The sequence below is a fragment of the Saccopteryx leptura genome, chromosome 2 (assembly GCF_036850995.1).
Source record: "Saccopteryx leptura isolate mSacLep1 chromosome 2, mSacLep1_pri_phased_curated, whole genome shotgun sequence".
Taxonomy (NCBI): Eukaryota; Metazoa; Chordata; class Mammalia; order Chiroptera; family Emballonuridae; genus Saccopteryx; species Saccopteryx leptura.
Genome location: NC_089504.1, coordinates 22543949 through 22571558, shown reverse-complemented (window position 1 = coordinate 22571558; position 27610 = coordinate 22543949). Strand labels below are relative to the sequence as shown.

General features: G+C 40.8%; 1 protein-coding gene across 4 annotated transcripts in view; it reads left to right on the top strand.

The window, feature by feature from the left end:
• KIAA1958 (KIAA1958 ortholog) overlaps positions 1 to 27610 on the top strand; it is a 163853-nt gene that overhangs the window by 80398 nt on the left and 55845 nt on the right. For all 4 annotated transcript variants that reach the window (XM_066367418.1, XM_066367417.1, XM_066367419.1 and 1 more), the window contains exon 2: positions 4102 to 5296. In XM_066367418.1, coding sequence (XP_066223515.1) covers positions 4126 to 5296 — 1171 coding nt within the window. In that variant the 5' untranslated portion in view covers positions 4102 to 4125. The remainder of the gene's footprint in view (positions 1 to 4101; positions 5297 to 27610) is intronic.

Genomic DNA, 27610 nt, shown 5'->3' with positions numbered 1-27610 from the left:
CAGCACAGGGCTCTGGGTAAGGCTCAGTCAGTCAGAGCAGCTAGCATAATCAGGCGGGGCTTCCGCCCACTCAAAGACCTCTGGCTCTGCCACTCTGTCTGGTAACACGGGCGGGCGACCACTCCCGGGGCACTTGGAGGAAACTCTCGCTCACTATCTGTGCGCAGAACAGGATATCAGGCCGGCAGTCTCACCCTCTGAGTGAAACCCCTGCCCGCACGGAAAAGTTCCAGCGATGGAATTGGCTCTCCCTCCCTCCCTGTGCGTGGCTTTTTCAGGGCACTGGGGCAGCCTGGAGATTCCACTTTTGGCCCACACCAAGGCCCCTGACTCTGCCCCTCTGTGGGATAACATGGGCGCCCACTCCCGGGGCTTTCGAAGGAATCTCTCGCCCACTATCTGTGCGCCGACCAGGAGATCGGGGAAAATGGCTGCCCAACTTGTCTTTCTTTATCTGGGTTTGGCGCGAGTGTTAGCTTGTATTGACTGGGTTGCCACAGGAACAGTTTTTCCTGGGCTTGGATCTTCGTGCCACAGCCGGTTCAGCCGTTTGTGCCACGGCCTGGATCTATTCACCCCCTTTGCCCGCCTTAGTTTCTAAACTCTCAGTTCCCAGTGAAAGCAGCCCTATTTAGGGTAGTGAGGAAGGCGGAGCATTTCTTACTCCCTATTTCCTTCGGGGTTTGATTATATATTTAGCCAATTTTTCGCTCGACCATACCTTCGGGTGTATTGCGAAACATCTGAAGGCTCCAAGGATAGGTTTTTCTGTTTCTGGTTGAAGATCTTGTTGAGTTTTGAGGGAGATTTATTGGTATCGCTTCCTACTGCGCCATTACTCTGACGTCATCTCTCTAATTATATTTTTATTACAATCAAGTAAAGGCAGTTACAAGCATTTTTACATAGACTTAACAGACCTCCCAAGAATTTGTGGAGTCCAGTCTAAGAAACAGTTGTACTGGGATATAGTGCAGAGAAAAGGAAAGATTCTGCTCTAAGGTTTCAAACACCAGAGATGAATGGATTATTTTTGTGCATGTCAATTAGTAATTTCGGTCAGCTCTAGGTAAGAGAATACTCCAACATCAGTGGCTTATGCAAAGTCAGGGTTCATTGATCCCTATGCAGCAAGGAATTGGAGGCCATTCAGAGCTGATGCAGTGACTCCAGGATCCTTCTGGCTACTCTCTCCCACTCTTAAGTTCTCATTTTGTGCTCCTACGTGGGCCTCTGCTCTAGGCAGAAAAGAAAGAGGTTCCAGGCAGAAAGAAAGAGGACAGAAAGTAAAAACCAAACAAGTATATGTTGTAAAGGGCTTTCTGAGAAGCCTCACTGAATGACTCCCTTACATATCAGTGGTCAGGACTGTGTCCTGTGGCCACCCCACTTAGAGATAAATAGTGACTTGTCCGAATCCCATACCAGTCAACTGTGCTTTCCCTTTACTGTGTTGCTTCATTCAGTCCGGTTGCTCATGTGTTACTCCCCTACACAGACAGGACAGCTGTGTTTACACCATTAGGGAGAAAATCCCCTAATCCCTTAAATAATTACAAGAAAAGTGGTTGGAGGAAACTTCGTGTTTCTCATTTGGAAGTTTTACATGTTCAGCTTGTGAGTATTGGCGGTGCTGCCAGTATTTGTATGTTCATTCACTCATTCATTTATTCAGCACCAACAAAAGATTGTAAGATCTCAAGAGCAGGACCATGTCTTAGGAATTTCTGTATTCACAAGTAGGTCCTCACTGGTGAACGAATAAGTATACCATAGTCTCTGTCCTGAGGGAATCGCAGTCTGTTCTGGGAGACCAACAAGGAGCTCAGTGATGTCGGTACAGCAGAGGCAGAGTCCCTGGAGCTGGGAAGTACAGGTGAAGAGAATCTAGATAAACATTTAGGCTGGAAGAGGGTCTGGAAAGACTTCAATAGGAGACAGTCCCAAGTTCAGTCTTGAAGGGTTTTGTTTTTTTTCAGGTGAAGAAACAACAGCATTGTATATCAAGCCAAAGAACATGTTGTTAGAGGCCCAGAGGAAGTGAGAAACTGTTTAAAGAAGAGACCACAGGCCTTGGCCGGTTGGCTCAGTGGTAGAGAGTCGACCCGGTGTGTGGAAATACCGGGTTCAATTCCCAGCCAGGGCACACAGGAGAAGCACTCATCTGCTTCTCCACCCTTTCCCTTCTCCCTTCTCTCTAGCTCTCTTACCCTCCTGCAGCCGAGGCTCCATTGGAGCAAAATTGGCCCAGGTGTTGAGGATGGCTCCATGGCCTCCACTTCTGGCACTAAAATAGCTCTAGTTGCAACGGAGTAACGTCCCAGAGAGGCTGAGCATTGCCCTCTGGTGGGCATGCCAGGTGGATCCTGGTTGGGCGCATGCAGGAGTCTCTCTGTCTCCCTGCTTCTGACTTCAGAAGAATACAAAAAAAAAAAAAGAAAAAGAAAAAGAAGAGGAGACCACAAGCAATGGGGGAAAAGACCACACTAGTAGGAAATGAGGCTTGAGAGATTGACCGTGGCCATGGCCACATCATAGAGGCCTCACGGCATGTTAAAGTATGTGAATTTACCTAATACTGCTGATGGGATGCCATAAAGGAAGGGTGGGGACTGGGGAGGCTCAGGTCACCTGGTGTTGTAGTTAGATCTTGGCACCTTAGGGCAGAGTCTACCTTCTTACAGGGTAAGGCACCTCTTATCACCCAGAGCTGTGGATGACCACACATCAAGATCCTTGTCTCTCCCTGCCCGACCTCCCAGGACCCCCCTTTTGGCAGAGCCTTCTGTGATCTCTCCACTCACAGGCAGGCTCTGTGTGCCCCATTCGTTTGTCCTGTCCAGCATCACGTTGTCCTTACTCTTACGCGGTCAGCCCATCACAAGGGATTGCTTTTGACCTCCATTCAGTAAAGAATGATTTATTCCTAATTGGTAGTTGGTTATTCTTTGTATAGGAACCTCAGTTGGTGGAATAGACCAGACATATATTTTACCTCTCATTGTGAGACAAAAGGCAGTATTTCAGGAATTTCAGACCGCAGGCTAAGATTTGGTTGGAGTACTGGCACCCAGCCTACCTGTCCTGCTTGCACCCCAACCCCGGCAGGGGCCCTCCTCCCGATCTGCTCTTCCTTCTCTGCTCGAGAGTTGTATTCCCCACTTTCTACATTTAGACCCGCATTCTCCTCTCAGACGCCTAGTTGTGTCATTGGTTTTAGGGTGCCCAGCAGAGGATTGACAAATTGACTTCCCTTCTCTGACATTCATCCTAGAACTGATCTAAGACTCTGTTAGGGTCTGCCTCTAGTGAGGAAGTTTCTGATGGTACATGGCGAAGTCGTTAGTGCATCTTCTTGGTTAATTAAATCTACAGTTTATTGGCCCTGGCCGGTTGGCTCAGTGGTAGAGCATCGGCCTGGCATGCAGGAGTCCTGGGTTTGATTCCCGGCCAGGGCACACAGGAGAAGCGCCCATCTGCTTCTCCACCCCTCTCCCTCTCCTTCCTCTCTGTCTCTCTCTTCCCCTCCCGCAGCCAAGGCTTCATTGGAGCAAAGTTGGCCTGGGCACTGAGGATGGCTCTGTGGCCTCTGCCTCAGGCGCTAGAATGGCCCTGGTTGCAGCAGAGTGATGGGCAGAGCATCGCCCCCTGGTGGGCGTGCCGGGTGGATTCCGGTCGGGCGCATGCGGGAGTCTGTCTGACTGCCTCCCTATTTCCAAGTTCAGAAAAATACAAAACAAAACAAAACAAAAAACCTACAGTTTATTATTAAGAGGCTGACTGAACTTCTCTGTGACTTTGGAAGTAAAATGTACCATGAAAAATCACACTTTTTTACTGGTTAATTTTTTTTCTTTTTCCCTCTTTCTTTTTGTCATGCAGGTATTATCATGACAATAAAGGAAACTAATAAAACATTTCTCAAACCTCACAAACACACTTTTTGCTGTTATTTTCTAGTCCCTGCCCATAGGCAGTGATATTAACTGGATACAGTCTTCAAGTGCATTTCTTTTTTATGCTACAAGGAAATTGAAGTAATTGAGATATGGGGATATCTTGGGTTAATAATGGCTTCTTATTTTGATTATTTCCCTTTAGGAAAGACACTGCTGATCCTGTAACATGGAGGATTGCCTTCATACCTCATCCGAGAATCTGTCCAAACTGGTCAGCTGGGCCCACAGCCACGGGACTATTTGCAGCCTCATTCCTAACCTGAAACACTTGCTCTCGGAAGGTTCCCATGGTAACCTGACAGCAATGTGGGGCTGCAGTGCTGGCCATGCTTACCACTGGCCGCTGACGGCGACGTGCAGAGCCGGGTCCCAAGAAAGGGTCTGTTTCCAGGATAACAGAAGTTTTAACTCTGATAGTCCCAGTATCATCGGAGTGCCCTCTGAGACCCAAACTAGCCCAGTGGAAAGGTACCCTGGGAGACCAATGAAAACGAAGCTAGACTGTAATCGGACCAGAGACTCTTGTGACTTCTCTTACTGCAGTGAGCCCTCTGAACTGGACGAAGCTGTTGAAGAATACGAAGATGAAAACACCCTGTTTGACATGGTTTGTGAGTCTTCTGTTACAGATGAAGATAGTGACTTCGAACCCCAAACCCAAAGGCCTCAAAGCATTGCTCGAAAAAGGCCTGGAATAATCCCGTCTTCTCTCCATTCAAGCTCCCAGGCTCAGATGGTTGATGAATGCAGCAATGACGTTATCATCAAGAAAATCAAACAGGAGATTCCCGAAGATTATTACATTGTGGCAAATGCAGAGCTGACTGGAGGGGTAGATGGACCAGCCCTGTCATTGACACAGATGGCGAAACCCAAGCCTCAGACTCATGCTGGTCCCTCCTGTGTAGGGTCTGCTAAGCTAATTCCCCATGTCACATCTGCCATCAGCGCAGATCTAGACCCACATGGTGTGTCTGCGTCTCCCTCTGTGATGTCCAGACAAATCGTCCAGAAGACTGCCAGGGCATCTCTGGCTTCACCAAACAGAGGACCCTCTGGTGTCCATGGCACCAGCCAGCAGGTGACCATGCAGGTGCCTGTGAGCACATCCCATCCCAACAAACAGATCAGCATCCCTTTGTCTGCCCTGCAGCTGCCCGGACAGGATGAGCAGGTTGCTTCTGAAGAGTTCCTGTCCCATCTGCCCAGCCAGGTCTCCTCCTGTGAGGTGGCTCTTTCTCCCTCCGTTAACACAGAGCCAGAAGTGAGCTCCAGTCAGCAGCAGCCCCAGGTGGCTCCAGCCATCACCACTGAGGCCATGGCACAGTGCATACCAGGTATGGCACGTGAGGGGACAGTGAGTCCCTCCTCCACGTACGTCAGGATTCTGCGCCCTCGGCACTTCTGACACCATAGGCTCGGCTTGCTGGAATTCAGGCCTCTGTTAGTCTCAGAAAGATAGGAATAATGAAATGGAGTACATGCAGGGAATGCTGTAAAGGAAATTCTGAATAAGGTCACTCGTCTAGTTGCTGTACCTCAGTGCTGAGAGGACAGCGATAGGATTGTGCCAGTGATAACTCCTGGTTAGATTTGAGGTCTGTATCTGATCTTAAGCTGAATTTTTATATAGTTAAGTTACTTTTGAAAAAGTTATTCTGTCTTATTAATATCAAGGCATTTGGTTGCTGTATGAAGCCAAAATGATGTTGGGTTAGGTATACAATGACAATAGACCTAATGTTTTTCTATTGTTATTTATTTGTCTGAACCAACTTGACATTTCTATTTACTTTAGTTGGTGTGGCAGTTTAAAACAAGTTTAAAAAAATACAAGCATTTTTTTAAAAAAAGATTTTATTTATTGGTTTTAGAGAGAAAGAGAGGGAGGGAAAGGAGTGGGAAGCATCAACTCATAGTAGCTGCTTCTCATAGGTGCCTTCACTAGCCAAGCGTGAGGTTTTGAACCTATGACCTCAGCGTTCCAATTCGACGCTCTATCCACTGTGCCACCACAGGTCAGGCACAGCAAGCATTTCTAGAAGAAGTATTTGATCTCTTCTCTCAAAATATAAAAGAATCAGATAGCTTGCTTTTCTGCAATACATGTATCTGACTAGAATGGATTAAGAGGAGAGGAAAATAATTATTTGTAATTCTAACATCTAATGTTCTGTAATTTTGACATTCAATACTTACTTAATCTGGGTTATTATTATATGAAGGGCTTTTGGATGTCAGGCCTATAAGTTCATGATTTAAATCTAATCCGCCAGAGTTAGAAATGTGGATAAGGATGAACAGACATGCAGAGGCTATAGAAAGAAATTTGTGGCACGTTTTGGTTTTATTTTAGTTCCTCTTGAGAAAGTCATGTATTTTGGGTCAAGCTTCCTAGAAGCCTGGGATACCTGTGCCTTTACACTATAACTTCCAAGAATTAAGTTGCTTTACAAAATGCTTTCCCAATGTTGGTGTCAACCTTAAGATCCCCAAATGAAATCGTTGATTTATGATTTTCCTAAAATAGTCATGGTATTATAATATACAGTTGAAAATATTTATATCTTGATTTGAAATTATGCTTTTCAGTTTATTTTTTATTTTAAAATAGTAACTTTCTTGAGATATAATTCACGTGCCGTAAAGTTCACTATTTTAAAGTGTACAATTCAGTGGTTTTCCTATTCACAGACTTGTGCATCCATCACACTATCTAATTTTTAAAAATTTTATTGATTGATTTTAGTGAGAGAAGAAGGGAAAGAGAGAGAGAGACGGGAACATCAAGCTGTTCTCTGTGCCCTGACCAGGGATCAAACCGGCAACCTCTGAGCTTTGGGACAATGCTCCAACCAAACGAGCTACCTGGCCAGGGCATCACGATCTAATTTCAAAACATTTTCATCACTCCAGAAAGAAACCCCATAGGCATTAGCAGACAGTGTTTCCTTCCTCCCAGCCCCTGTCAACCACTAACCCACTTTCTGTCTCTGTGGATTTGCCTATGCTGCACATCTCTTGTAGAGTCATATTACGTAGCCACTTGTGACAACCTTCTTGCACTTAGCGTACTTTTTTAAAGATTAAACTTTATTATAGCAAATATCAGTATTTCTTTCCTTTTTATTGTCAAATAGTATTTCATTGTATGGCTAGGACCATATTTGTTTTTCTTTCATCAGTTGATGGACGTTTAGGTGGTTTCACCTAAACGTCCATCACCTATTAGGCTGGTAATAACATTTGTGTACAAGTTTTTGTGTGCACATGTATTATTATTTCACTTGGGCAACTATGTGGAAATGGAACTGCTGGGTAATATGGTAACTGTATATTTAACTTTTTGAAAAGCTGCCAAATTGTTTTCCAAAATATCTCCACCATTTTACAATCTCACCAGCAATGTGAAAGGTTCCTGTTTCTTCACATGCTCACCGAAACTTATTTTCTATTTTTAAAAAATTATATTCTATTTGCTATGCTTAGTATCTCATTGTGGTTTTGCTTTGCATTACCCTAACAACTGATTACGTTGAACTTTTTTTCATGTGGTTATTGGCCATTTGTATATCTTCTGTGAAATTCAGCCCCTTTGCCCATTTTCTAATTAGATTTGTCTTTTTATTGGTGAGTTGTAAGAGCTCTTTATACATTCTGAGAAGTCCCATTATCAGATACATGATTTGTAAATATTTCCTCCCATTCCATGAGTTCTCTCTTTCTCCCTCCTGCCTCCTTCCTTCTCTCCCTCCCTCCCTCCCTCTCTCCTTCCTTTCTTTCATTCTTTTTTTTTTTTTTAATTTTTACTTCAGTCTTTAATAACAACATGGTCTTTGGTTAATCTTCACATCATTAGGTACAATGTTATATTTATTAGGCTGAGAAAGTCTTAGTACTGGGAAATCTGACTCTTGATACATGTAGGATATAAGTAGTACTTTGCACTCAAATAGTTGTGAAATCTGGATTCTTTGTTTCTATCTCCCCACCACCATCATCCCCCCCCCCTTTTTTTTCTTATAAAATAGGAAACAGCCTGATGGAGTTTTCTGGATTCTCACTTAATTTGTATTTGAGAATAGAATTGTATTTTGCAAAGTGGGTCATTGTACTAAAACAGCACAGTAAGACTGTTATTTGTATTGCTCACCTTTCTACTAACTCACCGCTGCAAAGCAAGAGGCAGGATTTATTTGCATCTAGAGGATAGTAATGAGACATTGAGGCTCTTTACCAAACCAAATATGAGTATCTTAGTATATAATTATTTTGGAAAATAAATTTAGCCTATAGGAAAAAGCATTTTAATCTGTTTATTGTTCTATAGATATTTTCTTAGTTTTTTTTTCCTTCTTTCAATGAGATTTCACTTTTTTATGTTAGCTGTATAAAGTAAACATGGCCGAAGATGCACATAACATCTACAGTCATAAACTATGATTTGGCTGTACTCTCGCAGGGAGGGTTAGTTTAGATTGGAGTTGAAACCTCCAAAAAAACAAAAACAAAACAGTATGAAGAACTGGTGATAGGAATTTCCCAAGGAATGATCCTGATATTTTGATCCATTGTTCTGTGGAAGGATATTATATTGCTAAGATGTTATTAGCTTTAGAGAAACACTATTTGGGTTGGGAACATCAGTGGGAATCTGACATTTTTCTATTGGGAAAGATATAGAAAGCTACTTATAATTTACCTTGTTCCATATAGCTTAAACTAGGCTTTGTGCTATAAAAGGTTTATTTATTTGTTTTTGCACATTTATTTATAGTAAATAAATAAATATGTTGTGCTATAAAAGTATTTGTTTTTGTATATTTATTTATAGTCTTTATTCTAAACAAAGATTTTTTAAAAATTAGAATCCAGCACATGCAAATATATGTGAATAAATATGTACAGATGGACCTTACACAGTAAATGTATAAAGCATTAATTGGGACTAATTAAAGAAGAGAGGTTCTGAAAAAACCAGCTGAGAGGAAACCTAGGTACATTTGAAATGGATGTTGTATAGGCTTGAGTCTTTATAAGATCATTGTAGGAATACCATGTATCTTTGCTTAATATTTTTAAAATAAATTATTTGACAAATGACTATTGAGTGAGCTGGAAACAAAGAAAGATGATTCCATTTTGTTTTGTTTTACAGATGCCATTTAAATTCTGTATCCCTAGTGGAAAATCATCCCTATTTCTATTGGGAACTAAACTTACAAAGTTACAAAATTTTAATCAAAGTGTGGATAAACTTATTAGTTTTCGCATCAGTTCTGTCATACTGCTCAATCCAAATCTTAGCAGATTTAATGAGTAAAGAAGACATAAATTATTAGAAGGATTATTGACTATCTCTTACTAGCTTAGATTCCATTGATTTTTGAGATTTTTAATTTGGATGTTTGTCATATATTTAAATCTCTGTTGCATCATGGGTTGAGAAACAGTGATCTGGGGAATGCAGGATCCACATTCTGGGGTGCATTTCATCTGGGTACCCAGTAACTTTGAACACTTCCTGTGTGAGAGAATTCCCTCGTGTGTGCAATGGCACTTCCCCAGTGGAGGGGCCAGAAACTTGCTCCCCAAGCTTCTATTTCAGTAAGGACAGTCCTGTGACCTTAGGCTTTGCCAGTCAGATACACTCACATCAGACTAATCAGAAGGATCTGGAAGAATCTGTTTGGACAGATACAGTCAGTTTAGCAACAGCCAGCAGAGCATTCCAGAGTTCAAGGTCCAAGCTGGAACTTTGGTGTCTGGGTTGTTCCCACCAGAGCAAATCTGTGGTGCGGTCAGGACATTATTTGTAGACACCTCCCAGCCTGATTTAGTGATGTTCCAGGAAATTCTGTGGCCTTTATTATATCCCTGTTCTGCCTGAGCTAGCTAGACTGGGCTTTCGTTATTTTAAACCAAGAACCTGGAGGAACAGAACCTTTGAACCAAGGCAAGATATTAACCTCTCCTAAGTGTTGCATGAAAAAGAATATAATTTCCTTTTTGCCACTAGGTTTGCATTTTCAGCTGAAACAAATTACATCCCCTTGGTAAGTAACCACTGGTGCCATCGTGATGCCCCTTACTGTGTAGTATCTTGCTGTTCAAACTGTGCGAGCAACCCATGGGGTGGTCGGGATCACTCCTCTGCACGCTGCACCTTCCCTCCCTTCCCAGTGGGAGTTTCTACTGAAGTGCGCCCCTTGTGAGGATGTCTCTGTAACGTGTTCTCTGAGCCTAGAGTAGGGGAAGGAGGTGCTTTCTGCCTTTGCTTCCAGCCCCGGGCTTTAAGGGCATTCTGGGAAACAAGAGAAATCCTAGTTGGATCTTTTTACCACTGTATTGGGTATTTATTAAAAGTTAATTTTGAATTACTAGTTTTTCCTTAGGTGTACCTTTATTCTTTTTCTTTTATTTATTTTATTCATTCTTAGAGAGAGAGGAGTGAGAGAGAAGTAGGGGAAGAGCAGGAAGCGTCAACTCCCATCTGTGCCTTGACCAGGCAAGCCCGGGGTTTCGAACCTGCAACCTCAGCGTTCCAGGTCGACGCTTTATCCCCTGCACCACCGCAGGTCAGGCCAGGTGTACCTTTTTTTCATATCAGTTCACATGCTACTACTATTTCGTGAAATGATGACCTATTTTATTTCTTTACCATTTTTCAATTTCACCTCTTGTGGAGGGCTTTTATATTGCTAAGAGGGATTGAATAGCAGAATCACCAGGAGGTGGCCCAAATGAGGAGAATATTCGGAGTCTGGACATTGACATTTTGTACTGTCTCGTATATTTCATTTATTGTCTTATTTTTCTTTACCTCCCCTAATTTCTTTGAGTTGCTTTTGGTAGTGGTGATCATGTGGAAAGTTTGGTGAGGTCTGGTGAAGGGGAGTGAGCTTTACTTCAGTAGGCCTCTTAGAACAAAGTTAATATAATAGACGAGATGCTTACCTAACGTATTCATGTTGATGTCAGCTGAGGGAGGCTTTCCTGGCTCTGTGCAGCACCCTTCTCTTCCGTCCCAGTGTCTTGCACATAGTGCACATATATGGTTATTGTGTTGGTTAATTATTGACAACGAGAACATATCTGAGGGAAAGATGGTGTACCTGGTCCCAGGAGTTTCCAGGACTTACTACTTGATGTTAGCAGCGTCATCTAACAGCAGTAAGCTTGTTTCATTCCTCTGCATCTCCTAATTGGCAGTGGAGAAATCAGTTCTCCCCCCTTAAGATATGGACTGCATGGCGTGGGCAGAGACAGCAGGTGAACACCTTGATGAAAGTATGGCTCCTTAACGTGTTACTGAACACTGTGACCCTTTCAGATCCGCACTGCCAGCACCCTTTCCCATGGCCTTTTGGAGGCTACCTTCCATACCTCTGCTGAATGTGACAAGGTCTCCTTATTTCTCTGCTTGACTCTCCTTTGGAGTGTCACAGGATCTTCTCTCCCCTGAGCGTCGTCGCAAAGCCCTTCCTCCCCAGCCGACCTTGGAGTGGCAGTGGGGGCTATGTTAGGTTTTACCACGTGTGGTAGAAAGTCTGTAGTCATTGACGCATTGAAGGAGCTGGGGACGGTCGTCTCCAGCTCCCGGCTTCTGAGCGTTCCCTTCCTTCCTACAATGCAGTTCTGAGAAAATAGCTTTAAAATAAGTAGTTTTTAGCCTTGTTTTCTACACTGGGGCAGAGGCATGGGAAGAGGGTATGTGGTATGCAGTCATTCTGTTGAAAAATAATTGACTCTTGTCATGTATTTTCAAATTATCTAGGTTTTTACAAACGCTGTTTTACCAATGATGAAAACCCACTATAACTTATATAACATCATATATATATAACTTATATAAACCTTATTATAAAGCTGTAATAATTAAAATGGAATGGTTTGACATGTGGATAAGTAGAGCAATGCTACATTTTTGGAGAGCCCAGAAACATACCCACACATATGTGAGAACTTTGTGTGAGAGAGATGTCAATACAAATCAGTGGGAGAAGGACAGACCAGTCAGTGAATGATATTGAACATTCACCCGTCAGTCACCCATGTGGAACAAAACAAAATTAGATCTTTATCTCACACATCAAACATGAACTAAATCTCATTGGAAGATCTAAATGTGGAAATATAAAACTTAAAACTGTTTGATGGAAATCTTGCAAAAATGGCTTTAGTGTCAGGATGCGTTTTTAAAATATGACACAAAAAGCACAAACCATAAAAGAAAAAATTGAAAATGCTGACAGCCTTAAAATAAAAATCTTAGCTGGGTTAGGGATATCATAAACTTAAAAGATAAGTAACAATCTGTGAGATTATTTCAAGGACGTAACCAAAAATACTCATACGGAATATGTAAAGAACTGCCACAGATCAGCGGGAAAAAGGTCAAATAATCTGGTATGGAAATGAGCAAAGGGAATAAAGAAGCCCTTCTAATAAGAAGAAACCTATATAGTTAAATATATGAAAAATGCTCAACCTCATTATTACCAGAGGAATGCAAATTAAAACAATGACATACTAGCAGAAAGGTAAAACTTACTAATTTTAACTATCCTAAATGTCGTTGAAAGTATGGAAAAATAAGTAGATGCTGATGGGAATATAAATTGGTACAACCACTTTGGAGAGCAATTTATAATATCTAATAAAGTTAAGATGTACATATCCTACAACCTAGGAATCTAATTTCTAGGCATCTGCCCTAGAGAAATTATATATATATATATATATTCCTGAAAGGAATATATATATATATATATATATTGTACATTGCAACTTTGTGATATAAGGAAAAAAATCAGTAAACAACCTCAGTGTCTACCAGTAGACATTGTGATATAATAGTTTTCAATGAAATATATGCATCAGCCAGACTTGCATGTATTAACATAGATAAATCTTGAAAACAAAGTTGCAGAATAATATTTAAGACACTATACTTAAGAAAAAACACACATTACTATGTATTGTTGTATGTTATACACATATAACATACATAAGTAATTATGAAACATGGAATGAAAAGAGATATCCCAAATATATTATTGTGGTTACCTTTGGGGAGGAGGGGGATTGAAATGAGTGCACAGCAGACTTGAACTGTATCTGTAGCATTTTCTTTTAAAAATGTAAAAAATATGACAAAATATGCACTTGGTAAAGCTGAATGACAAGAGGCAATATAAGTCCAGGGCTTCATTATAGAAATCTGGACACACAGTTGCCTGGTTTCAAATCCCAGCTCTGCTCCTCGTTTTCTGGTTGATTTTGGCAAATTACTTAACCTCTCTGTGGCTTAGCTTTCTCGTCTGTGAAGTGAAGAAAATAGTGTTTCTATTTTATAGGGTTAACAAAGGATTAAACTAATTTATAAAAAGCCTCTGATCTATGGTAAGCATCTTTAATGTTATTTCTTATACCTTTCTGTATATTTTTTAAATGTGGTTACTTTTAAAATATAGACTGTGAAGCATAAATAAAATTGGTTGTGGAATGAGGAGGGCATTATGACATTGTTAATGTTATTACTGAATATAGAGGGATTTTTTTGTATGAAAGTAAAATTTTACTAACATTGTCTTCTAGTACACTTTATGGACAAAGAATTTGAGAATTATTCTTATGTATTTCAATGCTGTGACTTTCCTCCTTAAGACTATGATGGGATGCTGTCATAGGGATTTTATTTAGTTCTTCTGCTGAAATAAATAAAAAAACACAGAAACAGAATGTCCTCTATTATCTCCCTAGCACTTTTATTTCTAGGATCAACACTGCCTGAATCCCATGAAGAAAAGAGGTTCTTTTCTTTGTTTTACTCATGGGAAGTGAGACACAAAAATAACTAGATGGTTTGCTTGGAGTGGCAATGGGAAGAAATTTGGTCTCCTTGTTAACCGAGAGGGATGGAGCCCCTGCTCTGCCCCGTGGCCCCTACCTCCACTTGTCTTGGTGTAGGAACAGCCTGAACCGTTGATTGCTTCGCCTTCCCCTTTCATTTTCAGGTCATGCCTATCACTTCTCCAAATATGAGGCTGCTAGAGTATTTCAAAGAAATCATCTATTTTTTTTCTGAGAATCATTTTTAAAAGGACCCAGAGTTTAATGGAAGTATTTATTGTACCAGGAGGAGGGGGCATGTGTCTTAGTCTCTTTTTCTACTGTGTATCTGGACACATCACTTTCACTTCAGTTTATCAGACTTTTTTTTTTTTTTTTTAGGATCAACTATATGACAGGGCTGGTGAAAATACAAAGATGAATGTCAAATTTCCTGCTCCCAGAATATCATTGTTTAGAAAAGGAGACAGGCAAACCAACAACTCCACATATACAGAAAGAGATATACAAAATGCAGTGAGATATAAGTGAGGAGCAGCTGACTTACCCTTGTGGGACACAGGGAATGGTATTTCAGGTAGACAGAAGAACGTGAGCAAAGATACTAGGGCATGAACCTATGCAGACTTCTTAGGGAGGCGGGGATTTGAGTGTTGATTTCAAAAGAGTCAGGAGAGTTGTTGTTAGAAAGTTGGGCTGGAGCAATTTTTGAAAGGCTGTGCATGTGATCTCACAAATGCCCTGCGAGGGAGCAGGGGGACACAGTTCATCACCTTAGAATACCACACTGGAAGCAGTCGGAACGTAGAGACTGGGACACAAGAGCCATTTTATAGGTGTTAACAGAAACCGAGATGGGAGATAGCAGGCAGTGTGCAAATAAGGCACCAATAAAGGGACTGGAGAGGAGGAAACAGGCTGGTGTTATAGGAGTTAGAAAGTATAGACCTTAATGACCTCTGAGTGGCCTCTTGGGATCTCTGATGCCACCCTATTTTCTCTGTCAAAAGGCACAGCACTGTTTAGGCAACACTGAAAGGTCTTCAGGACACAGATATCTGCAGTAGAGTTATAATTCTCTGTAAAAGATAAAACAGTGTTAAGAGTACTGAAGCATGCCATGACCTTTCATTCATTCAACAGATATCTATTGGAAGACTATGAATCACCAAGTTCAAGTTGGCTATCGGAGTACAGCAACATACAGGGCAAAACCATGGCTCCTGTTCTCATACTGCCTACACTAGTGGGAGAGAATTTGTTTTGTTTTTTACAGAGACAGAGAGAGGGATAGACAGGGACAGACAGACAGAAACGGAGAGAGATGAAAAGCATCAATCGTTTTTCGTTGTGACACCTTAGTTGTTCATTGATTGCTTTCTCATATGTGCCCTGACCGTGGGGTTACATAACCCCTTGCTCAAGCCAACGACCTTGGGTCCAAGCTGGTGAGCTTTGCTCAAAGCAGATGAGCCGCGCTCAAGCTGGTGACCTCGGGGTCTCAATCCTGGGTTCTCTGCATCCCAGTCCGACGCTCTATCTACTGCGCCACCGCCTGGTCAGGCAGGAGAGAATTCTAACACTTGCCCTCTTAAAACATACCCAATTAAAAAAAAAAAGCGGAATCAAGATGCTATTTAACTGTGAATGACTTTGTGAGACTAAATTGATTGCCTTTAGATAATACATTTGTTAAGGCTGTTTCTAGGATGATATATGACTAAAAGTGGTTAGATGAATAATTAAGCCAGCATGATAAATGAAAGGCAGGTCTTTCTTAGCTAGAAATTAAATGTGCAGAGGCTACAGGCAGCCCAATCTGCATCATAATTCATTTGAAACAACTTTCTACTCAGCCTAAAATAACATGAGCGTAGTTATATAAAAATAGGAATATTGCTTGTTTTCACAGACAACTAGTGGCCTATCTTTAAGAATTAAAAATATTATTGTTTGCTAGTTGTCTGAAAGGCAGAAATAGAAAATCAAGGTCATTGCTCTCTGTTGTGCAATTACGTAATTTTCTGAGACATTGTCAGTCCTATCTTTTCCTTCAGTGCTTGCACATCTTTTTTTACTATCATTTGTTTTAATACTTCACAAAAAAGTCTTCCTGATTAACTTTTATTTCTTTAAAATAAAAGCATTTTTCTATTATACAATGAAGCAATTTATATATACTTAGAAATTCACCTAAATACAATTGAGACTTCCAAACATGAGAAAGGTACCTAAATACAGCAGACTAACAAATAGCTGTGAACTTCTGAATGTCATTTTCCTTCAGTGAATTTGGATTTGACTAAGACTGTTAGGAAGCCAGGAAGCAGTTCAGAATCAAAAAGGCGTTGACTTTGACTTTCTAGCCTTGGTATTCATCCGCTGTGGTCTGAAAAGATGAAAGCATGTAGGACTCGGGGCAGACAAGTTGGTGTCAAAGCGCTGAAGTCTTAGCTTTAGTGTCCTGTCGTGCCTGGTTCTCTTCTCCCTTCACTGACCGCCTGCCTGCCTGACCGTCTTGGGTCTCAGCCCGGATGGGCAGAGTGTGAGTGCTCCACTGGGTTTTAGGCCCAGCAATAGCTTCTCTTCCAGTCAAATCCCATCTATCTAACTGATGGCTTGTGTTCCCAAGAGTGTAGTAGACCCAGAAGAAGTATTTATGTAACATGGCAAACATGATAAATTATGCTACTCTGGCTACAAGATAATTTTAAGCTTTATTTTATGTGAGAACAGTGATCAGACTTACAATCAAGTAAATCTGATTTAATGATGAATGGATCTTGGTGGGTTTATTGATTTCAGTTATGATACACATATCAGGCTGATCCTTCAGTACTGCCTTGCCATCTACAAGATTGCTTTCTTAGACAAGAACAATAGTATTTATTGCCTTTTCCAATTTTCTTTATTTTTATCAAGGCAGTACGTATATATGGCAATCAATAAAATAATATTGCTGAACAATAACAGTCTCGCCTCAGTCTCATCACCTCATAATTCCACTCCTCAAAGGAAACTTCTTTTGAGCCTTTCTGTTCAGTTCTTCCACAATTCTAAACAAATTGTTTATACTTCTGTTTCTTGATTTTTTTCTTGATTTATCAATTTTAGAAATATCTAGAGTTGTTGTGTGTGATGATTTACCTCATTTTTATTACCCTTCTAATATTTTATTATTATGCTTTTAAAATACACAAGTAATCAATAGAAAATTTAAAAATAGTGAAAGGGAAAATAAATATGCTTTCTCAACCTCAGCGTGAAGATATTGGGGTTCTCACCCTTCCTTCCACCGTTCTCCCTTCCCTTTTCTTACCATCTTCCTAATGACAGTTAAGGTTGTTAATATTTTCATTCTCTTTTGTGGCCAAAACTGCCTTTTCTGCTTTGTCCTTAGGTCAACGCTGAACATTCAAAACCGAAAACATCATTTATATTATTCTGACAGTGTAAATATTGTTCATAGCTTTTAGTTCTTGAGATGGAATTTCTTCCCATCCTGATGAATTTCATGACTTCTAGAATACTAAAAAGAGAATGTTCCTAACGCTTGCTGTGGAAATAAATGACTTAATTCGTGCAAAGGGCTTACAGCAATTTCTTATACAGAGAATATGTCCCAGCGTTATTTTTACCGTATTTCATTGCATCTGAAAAGTCACTGGTTGTAAGACGTATCATTATTGTGTATCCCACAAAGAAAGAAAAAGCATGTGACCAATTAAACCATAATCCCCAGGAATTTTGAGACAAATTTCAGAAATGTTAAAATGTGAAGAAGTATACCTTACAATCAGTGAAACATGGTACTGTTCTAGGTTTTACTATTTTTGTGTATGCTTCCTAAAAGTTTTGGTAGCATTTCCTGACAGAATAGCGGTGTGCTCTTATCACATATGTGGTTCCCTCTTCCCCAAATTACCACTTTGGGTCTTAAGTCTTTCTGCTTCAACTTGAACAAATTTATTTATTTATTTTTTTAAGTGAGAGGAGGGGAGATAGACTCCCGCATGCGCTGGAACCGGGATCTACCTGGCAACCCCCATCTGGGGCTTAATGCTTGAACCAGTTGAGCCACTGGCTGAGAGAGGGGAAGAGGGAGAGAAGAGGGAGAGGAAGGAGAAGAGAAGCAGATGGTGGCTTCTCCTTTGTGCCCTGACCAGGTATTGAACCCGAATGTCCGCACACCAGGCTGATGCTCCATCCGCTGAGCCAGCCGGCCAGGGCCAGGACAAATTGATTGAATGTAAGCCTGAGGTAATCCTCCCACCTTGAGGTCTCTTCTCAGTTGTGTCCACTGTTACCTAGATTTTATGAATTCCTCTATTTCTTTTCTCATTTTGCTGAATGGAATTTATCAAATAATTTCCCAAGAATGGATATGTGGAAAGAAAACTTTGGATCTTTAAATTGCTAAAAAAATTCCTTTTTAAGAAGTTTTTTTTAGTATTTGTTTCTTTACAATGGTTATATATATTTATAATCTTTCAAATCTCTGAGAATTTTAATTAGAAATTTTTTTTAAAAAGTTTCTTCTGTCCTTGATTTATCTTTTCCTTTGGTTTTCCTGTTCCCTTTTCTTTGTCCTTCTCTTTAAAGTTGCCAGTTTTCTCTGATGCCTGGTCTGATTGTTGGTTCACATTTAAGAACACAAGACAGGGCCCTGGCTGGTTGGCTCAGCGGTAGAGCGTCGGCCTGGCGTGCGGGGGACCCGGGTTCGATTCCCGGCCAGGGCACATAGGAGAAGCGCCCATTTGCTTCTCCACCCCCCCCCTTCCTCTCTGTCTCTCTCTTCCCCTCTAGCAGCCAAGGCTCCATTGGAGCAAAGATGGCCCGGGCGCTGGGGATGGTTCCTTGGCCTCTGCCCCAGGCGCTAGAGTGGCTCTGGTCTCGGCAGAGCAACGCCCCGGAGGGGCAGAGCATCGCCCCCTGGTGGGCAGAGCATCGCCCCTGGTGGGCGTGCCGGGTGGATCCCAGTCGGGCACATGCGGGAGTCTGTCTGACTGTCTCTCCCCGTTTCCAGCTTCAGAAAAAAATACAAAAAAAACCCACAAAAAACCCACAGGACAGGAATCTGGTGTTGGTTTCTTTAGTACCTTTATACAGTTACAACTTCTTCCACTAAATTATGATTCTTGAAAATGAAAAGCAGCTGTCTTACTGGTCAGAAAAAAAGGGCTTTTTTTTTTTTCTGTTTACCTATACTTATAAATGAGTAATAGGAAGCTGATCTTAATAGAAAAATACTTTAATTTTTATTTTATTGTGAATTTTTCAAAAATATGGTTTGTTATTCACTGATGTTAACATCCTCCTACCTATCAGGATACTCCTTCTTGGATGGAATTTAATGAATATTAATAGCCTAACTCAGAAAAGGAGACAATTTGTTAAAGTTTTGTGCATTTCCATTTATATGTTTGCCTTTGCTTTATGTGCCATACATTTTTGTTTCAAGTTGATTAATAATTTCTTTGTGTTTTTGACTATATTATGCATTTTCAGTAAAAAATGCTTTCATGTTTTGATCCTTACTAATTAAGATATGAAGTTGTATAAATTGAATGTAAATTTAAAGGAAGAAATGGTTTCTAATCAGAAGTTTGCCATAGCTGTTTCTGTTGTGGGATGTAGTATTTCATCGCTTAAATTCATCAGCTGCTACCTCATATATTGTGCTTGAGTTTGCTCTCAGTCATTCAAGCCATAGAATTTTGGCAAACTCATGAAGTGCTTCTCGGATACTCTGTTCTGACTGATATACTGATGAACTGTTAACAGGTGGCGATGGTTATTTTACTTCCAAACTCCTCTTCGGTAGGCAGGGGTCAGTATGCTGTTAGCTCTCTTTGATTACTGCATGCCAAGTAGCAGTAAGTATAGTACTTATAAGAGTGCTTATTATCTCACCTAATTACGTAAGGAACTCAGTTCCCACACTCGATGAAATGAGGACTATCATTAACTCCATTTTACAGATGAAGAAAGTGAAGTTAAAATGGTTGAACTTGTTGGAGATCACACAGTAAGAGTGCGGGGGAGAGCTGGGATTCTGACTGAGGCAGTCTGATTCCCAAGTTCGTGCCCTTCACCATTAGGCTCACTTGCCGTGGTGACACTTTCTTGCACGGTTCAGCATCCTCCCTCCTAGTGCTTAAAAGTCCTCTTTTAGGACCCAGACCAACTTTCCCTCAGTTTTCTTTATTTCTCCAAAAACTTCGTTGCCAAAATTTATAGTTTTTACGCTTCCTTTCTAATCCCAATCTCTGTCTGCTTTTATTGTCTAATTGTCTCCCCAAGGAGGGAATAAAAGTGTTTAACAGCTGAGGAGACATATAGAGCTGTGCCTAATACAGTGCCTATCTTGTTTCAGTGCTGAATTCATTATTATTGAATATTGAAGCAACTATGCAAATAGGAGGCTTTTTAAAAAGCAAAAAAAATAACTTTCCTTTTCTCTGCTTGCTTTTGGGAAAACCCACGCAGGCTGCCGTATGGAGAACAGTTTGAGTAGTGACAAGAGTGGACAGGGAATTCTCATTAGCTAAGAAAGGAATTTCTGTGTCACCAATAGATAATAAAGCCAATGCCAGATTCCTAAGCCTAATTCTGTGATTTTAGATGATCAAAAGCAGTATCTCAGAAATAGTAACTTATCCAGGCATTACTGTGTTAACAGTAATTTTCCTCTTCAATATAAGATAAAATTGGCAGAGAAAAATAGAATAAATCACAAAAGGAAACTGAAGTGTATAATTAAGATGGGATGGACCAGAATCTTGGTGATTAAAGAATAATATTTCAAATTAAAATTTTAAATCAGCTATACACCAAAAGGTGGATATCCAATGGCTACCTACGGATATTGGATTTTTAGGCAGTTTTGCTCTCGTCTTTTATACCTTTATTTGGGGGAATTTTTTGGTATTAATCATGTATTTTATGATAAAATGAATAAAATTACCTTTATCAGGGGAAATATACATGAAGTGTTCTTTTCCTCTTGTGAATAATTACCTGTCTTACATCTGTTTTTTAAAACATCAGACATTTCTCAATTAGAAGATACTTAAGCAAAGCATGTTTAAGGGTATGTATACTCAGGTGAAGTGTAGTCATTGCTGAATTCCTGAACTGTGCAAGGACTAATTTTTACTTCTGAACAAGGTTTGCTATTCAGGAAAATTTTGCTTAAGAGTCAGATGTTGAAAACAACAAAAGAACAGATAGGTTGATGAAATAATGCCTGTTTGACAGTATTTCATGCTCTTCAGCAGTGGTCCCCAACCTTTTTTGGGCCACGGACTGGTTTAATGTCAAAAATATTTTCACGGGCCGGTTGGCTCAGCGGTAGAGCGTCGGCCTGGCGTGCGGGGGACCCCGGTTCGATTCCCGGCCAGGGCACATAGGAGAAGCGCCCATTTGCTTCTCCACCCCCCACCCCACCCCTTCCTCTCTGTCTCTCTCTTCCCCTCCTGCAGCCAAGGCTCCATTGGAGCAAAGATGACCGGGGCGCTGGGGATGGCTCCTTGGCCTTTGCCCCAGGTGCTAGAGTGGCTCTGGTCGCGGCAGAGCGACGCCCCGGAGGGGCAGAGCATCGCCCCCTGGTGGGCAGATCTCGCCCCTGGTGGGCGTGCCGGGTGGATCCTGGTCGGGCGCATGTGGGAATCTGTTTGACTGTCTCTCCCCGTTTCCAGCTTCAGAAAAATACAAAAATATATATATATATATTCACGGACTAGCCTTTAGGGTGGGATGGATAAATGTATCATGTGACCTAGACAAGCGTCAAGAGTGAGTCTTAGACGGATGTAACAGAGGGAATCTGGTCATTTTTAAAAAATAAAACATTATTTAGACTTAAATATAAATAAAACGGAAATAACGTAAGTTATTTATTCTTTCTCTGCGGACCGGTACCAAATGGCCCACGGACCAGTACTGGTTCGTGGCCCAGGGGTTGGGGACCACTGCTCTACAGTAATGGAGTCATCATAGAATTAACAGAAAAAGAGATTCATGTGGGTAAAGCTATGGCTTCTTGACTGAAACCAGAAAATGTACATGTCACATCTATAAGGAATCCATGTATCTCAGATGCCTGCCTTAAGCAGAAAAGCAAGAATTAAAAAACAAGGTTCTTTTTGGAAATCGGATGTGATGCTTTGTATATCGGTATCTGATGGCAGCAGCTCACTATATTTTATGTATGACATCAGCAGCAGATATTTCAGACATATCAGAAGGTCCTCTTGATTCAGTGTCTCTGGCTGTGTAATAAAAAAGTGGGGGAGAAATCTCTGTAGTCTCTAATAAGCAGTTTATCAATGAGTACTGTCAGATTCTGTAGAAAATGCTACAGCGTGATTTATTACATTAATTACAGTCATGTGGGTTTCATGCTGCTAAGCCCGAAAATGCAGCCACATTCTAAAGTTGATTTAAAACATATTTTGGCCAAGATGCAAGTGCTTCTTATTGTGATTAATGGAGTACAATATTTACTCTCCTGTTCTATTCTTTTGCCTTTAGAATGCATAATTTCTTTCCTGTGACTTGAAATTAAGTTTGAGATTTAAGAAGCTTCATCTAGTTTTTATTCATTCCTGTCATCTGGTCTCCTTTTTACTATTTTTGTGTGTGTCTTCTTAGTTGTCACTAAATGTTGCATCTCTTTTCTATATGAAGCCTGTTTAAATTCTCTCCTTCTGAGCAAACCTGGGCTAGCCTAGATCTGTCCCCTAACTAGCAGAATGGACTGAACCACAAGACGTGTTAAGTCCTACGTGGGATACTACAGGTCTTTTTTGATGGGAGGGAGCAGTTGAGGAGAAACCCTCATTTTCTTAAGATAACTTTTTAAAGAAGCATTCTTAGAAGAGAAAATTGCATGATGTTACCCTTCTTTTGGACTGTACTGAATTCATACAGTCACATAATGTCTCTTATAGTGACCAATAAGCTTGTCAAATCATAGGATTCTAGGTCATGTGGAATGGAAGGTCTCCTAAGAGCTGTTTTAGCTATAGATATTAATTCCATTTGTTTACGTATGTCTGTGACAGGATATGCCTAACATTGGTGATCTCTATAGATCTAGCTTGGAAGAATTGGCATAAGACTTTGATTTCGTGGGTTGGAACCCTTTTCTAAGCAGTGATATGTTTAGAGTTGAACTAGATGATTTATGTGTTCAACACTGAACTAACTGATTTGCTTTCCTATCTCATTTAATACTCATACAACGCCTGTAAGTACAATTATTATTTTACATACCCATTTTTCAATCGAAGAAAGTGAGTCTTAAGTTTAAAAAAACAAATACAGATTTACGCAGCTGGTTAATTGGCAGAGCTGGGATTTGAACTGCATTCAGTCGGCCAAGCTGGAGCCATCAACCAGTTGCTGCACTACCTACCAGTATGTCAGATGCCCTGGAAGGGAGCAAGTGAGATTTGATTTGAAAATTTGGCAATTAGGGAAACAGTGTTGAACTTAATAATTTTAAAAAGTATGAATCCAGACCTTCTCAGAGAAAAAGAATTCTTTAACTCATTCATTATTTTGTCAAATAGTAATACCAGGGAGTCCAGCATGATTTTTATTTATTTAGTCTATTTTTCTGAAGTGAGAAGCGGGGAGGCAGAGAGACAGGCTCCTGCATGCGTCCAACCGAGATCCACCCAGCATGCCCACCAGGGGGGCGATGCCCTGCTTCATTGCAACCGGAGCCATTCTAGCTCCTGAGGCAGAGGCCATGGAGCCATCCTCAAGGCCCAGGCCAACTTTGCTCCAATGGAGCCTTGGCTGTGGAAGGGGAAGAGAGAGATAAAAAGGGAAGGAAGGAGGGAAGGAGGAGGGAAGAGTGGAGAAGCAGATGGGCGCTTCTCCTGTGTGCCCTGGCTGGGAGTCATACCTGGGACTTCCACACGCTGAGCTAGCAGGCTAGGGCTCCAGTATGATTTTTTATAGTATTTTTCACTGAAGCGGAAATCACATAAACATTTATTATTTATTTATGAAGCAACTGTTCTGCCCAGGAAAAACATGTTTCTCAGCTCAGAAAATCTGCTGTTCCCTCAGGATGGCTAGTGCTATAACTGAGGCTAGGCATGGGCTGAGGTTTATTTGAAGAAGTCATTTTCCAGGTGGTTCTAGGGAAAGGGAAGATAAAACACTTTCTTCAAGCATGACCTGTTGGGCAACACCTGTATTTAGACTCATTGGAGAACTTGTTAAAAATGCAGACCCTTGCACTCTGTTGGTCATAATTTAATTTCTGGTTGTGACCATCTGCAAGGTCAGTGCCTAGTCTCCTTACACCTGCAGTATCTTACCCCACTCACCTACATGCCTAGCTCCTTGACCTGATTCAGCTCACAGATAGAACAGTGAATATGCATGAGGAAGAGAAGGTTGGTTTTTTTTTTACCTAGACTTTGTTTAATACTGGTATATCTTTTTATTATTATTATTATTAATATTATTATTATTATTAAGAAGCAGGGAAGCAAAGCGACAGACTCGTGCACACGCCCCAACTGGTATCCACCCAGCAAGCTCACTTACAGGGCGATGCTCTGCCCATGTGAGGCTGCTGCTTCGTTGCTTGGCAACCAAGCTATTTCAGCACCTGAGGCAAGGCTATGGAACCATCCTCAGTGCACAGGGCTAACTTGCTCGAACCATTTGAGCCATGGCTGTGGGAGGAGGAGGAGGAGAGAGAGAGAGAAAAGGGGGAGAGGGTGGAAAAGCAGATGGTCACTTCTCCTGTGTGCCCTGACCGGGAGTCAAACGCGAGACTTCCACATGTAGGGCCAATGCTCTACCGCTGAGCCAAGGGACCAGAGCCAATACTGGTATTTTTTGTGCCATATTTTATTGCTAAATTTTTTTTTTAAGTGAGAAGCTGGGGGGCCGGGGAGAGGCAGACAGATAGACTCACCCAGCATGCACACCAGGGGGCAATGCTCTGCCCATCTAGGGCTTTGCCCCTTTGTGGCTAGAGCCATTCTAGCACCTGAGGTGGAGGCCATGGAGCCATCCTCAGCACCCGGGCCAACTTTGCTCCAATGGAGCCTTGGCTGCGGGAGGGGAAGAGAGATACAGAGAGGAAGGAGAGGGGTGAAAAGTGGAGAAGCAGGTGGATGCTTCTCCTGTGTGCCCTAGCCTGGAATCGAACCTGGTACTTCCACATGCCGGGCCGACACTCTACTGCTGAACCAAGCGGCCAGGGCCTATTGCTAAATTTTTAGTAAGGAAAAAAATTTTCAGATGCTATAGGATCACATAACATGCACCAGGAGAGAGAAGCAGATGACTAATGTTCATTTAAATGATTTCTGCTTCAGTGACAAACACTATCAGGAATCATACTGGATTAACTGGTACCATTGTTCCAGATTTTCACGCTCCTGAATGTTTATGTAAGAAATGTGTTTTATGCCCACTATTGGAAAAGATTAACTGAGCATAAAACTAATTTGCTGGTCAGATAGCTATAATAGCATACAAGTCTGGCTTCAATTAGTGATGTTAACAATCCTAGAAAATAGCCTGTGTTTTGAAAGTTCTAGGTGAAAGCATAAAAATATGCAAGGGGTCGGGTGTTTAAAGGAGAAAGGAGACACTATTTAATACATTTTATGGTAGTTATAAGGTTTGTTTTTCACTTTTAAAGTCAACCTCTCAGACTATTTTCTTTTTTCAATTAATTGAAGGGGTTAGGAACTACTGCTGTTTTCAAAAATGAAATATGAATGTTGGCAAATAAGACTTTTGTAAACCCAGACAAATAAAATTGAGGTTGGCCTGTTTCCTGAGATATGTATTTTTTTTGAATACCAAGATTATTTTTTTGAACCTAGGAAGAGTCATAAGAAAATGTGTTTTAAGTATGGACAAAGTAAGTTCCTAATAGGCAATACCATAATGTCTGTATACAGTAATCTCTTTTTAAAGTGGAGGTCAGGATTGGGGGGGAAGGAACTGAGCTATCTTGATTTTTATAGGTATATTAATTCTAATATGGACTTCTGTTAAAGTATTATTTTTTACTTATTCTAAGAGTAAGACAAAGATACCGTCTTCTAGCAATTTTATATGATGACTGATAGGTTCTTATTTCCTAAGGAATTAGCCCTGGGAAAAGCTTCTGGAGGCCTCATGAGTTATTTATTCTGTCCCATTGTTATAGAACCCCACACATCACCTGCCCTGACCATAGTTGACTCTCTGAAAAGTCCTAACAAAGGATAAAGACACTGAGATTATGATGCTGAGTCCCAAAGTTTAATTTTATGCCACTGACTTTCGTTTTAGTCCTCTCTAAAGGCAGTCCTTTCTAAATGGTCCTTTCTAAGGGCCTAACCTGTGATGGTGCAGTGGATAAAGTGTTGACCTGCAATGCTGAGGTCGCCAGTTTGAAACCTCAGACTTGCTCAGTCAAGGCACGTTCCAGAAGCAACTATAGGAGTTGATGCTTCCTGCTCCTCCATGCCCTTTCTCTCTCTCTCCTCTCTAAAATCAATAAATAAAATCTTTTTATAAAATAAATAAATAAATGGTCTAAGGTGGATTATTTAATTACAGAGTTAGCTCAGTAACTTCCCTTTCAGCTTTGGTGTTAATTCAGTCAACACATATTTAATGAATGCTACATTCTCAAGTGCCTTTCCAGATCCAGGAAATAAAAAAGTGAAGTCCTGGCTCACAGCCACTGGAGAGAGACATATACTAAACAAGTTATCACATAACTGTGTAGTATGTCAGGTGATGATAGGTGTAGGGAAGAAATTACAGAATAGGGGGAATAAAAAATGTCAGAGACAGAGAATTTATTTTCTCAAAGGCAGCTTCTTCACATGTTTGGCATTTGGAGGTTCTTTGCACTTGGAATATTCAGCCTCCTCTCTTCGGTGCATATATTTATAATTGCTATATCTGACCCTCCATGTGGTCAGCCTACTGGACTAGCTTTATTCCCCACTCCAATCCTCCCGCCCCCAAACCGGGATCGGTGTTTGTTTTACAGTCCTCATGAGCATCAGTCAGAGTCCTTCCCATTTCTTTCCCTTTGTCCGTGCAGTTTCTTCCTGTAATGCCCTACCCTCCTTTTCGGATTAACCAAATGATACCTGTCCTTTAATACCGAACCCAGGTCCCTGTTCCCCAAAGGATAGAGGATATCCAGTACTGCTCCAGCTCTTATTTGACCTCCCTTTTTTCTTTCTGAAATCCTATAGGATCTAAAGCCACAAACTCAATTCCTAATTACCCAGCTGTGTATGGTCATTTTAATTAGTTTTATGTGTAACAGTCATCTCTTCTAGCTATGATGGAATCTACATAACCATCAGGGACATACTTGCCTTTGACTACACCCCACAGGTCTTCCTGAAATGCTTGAAAGCACAGTGGGTACTCACAAATGTGGTTTAAATATTAATTCCTTCTGCAGCCTCATAAATATATACAAATCTACTCACCAGGTTTCTTTTTTCTTTTTCTTTTACTTTTCAAATTTAAAAAATATTTTTATTTAATAAGCTCATGGAGTTATCATTTATGGGTTTATAAGAAGATTTTGAACGTCATTTGCTTTATCAAGTGAAAAGACAAAATACTCTTCTTAAATGAAGATAATAAAGAAGCTAAACATCAAGAAATGTTTTTATTGCTTCAGATGTATTACTTTAATAAAATCGTAAAAGGGATGTGATAGCTGAGTTTATTTTTTTGTTAAATTGGGTGCTAGAGCAATAGAAGCAAATGGATCTGAATTTAAATCAAAC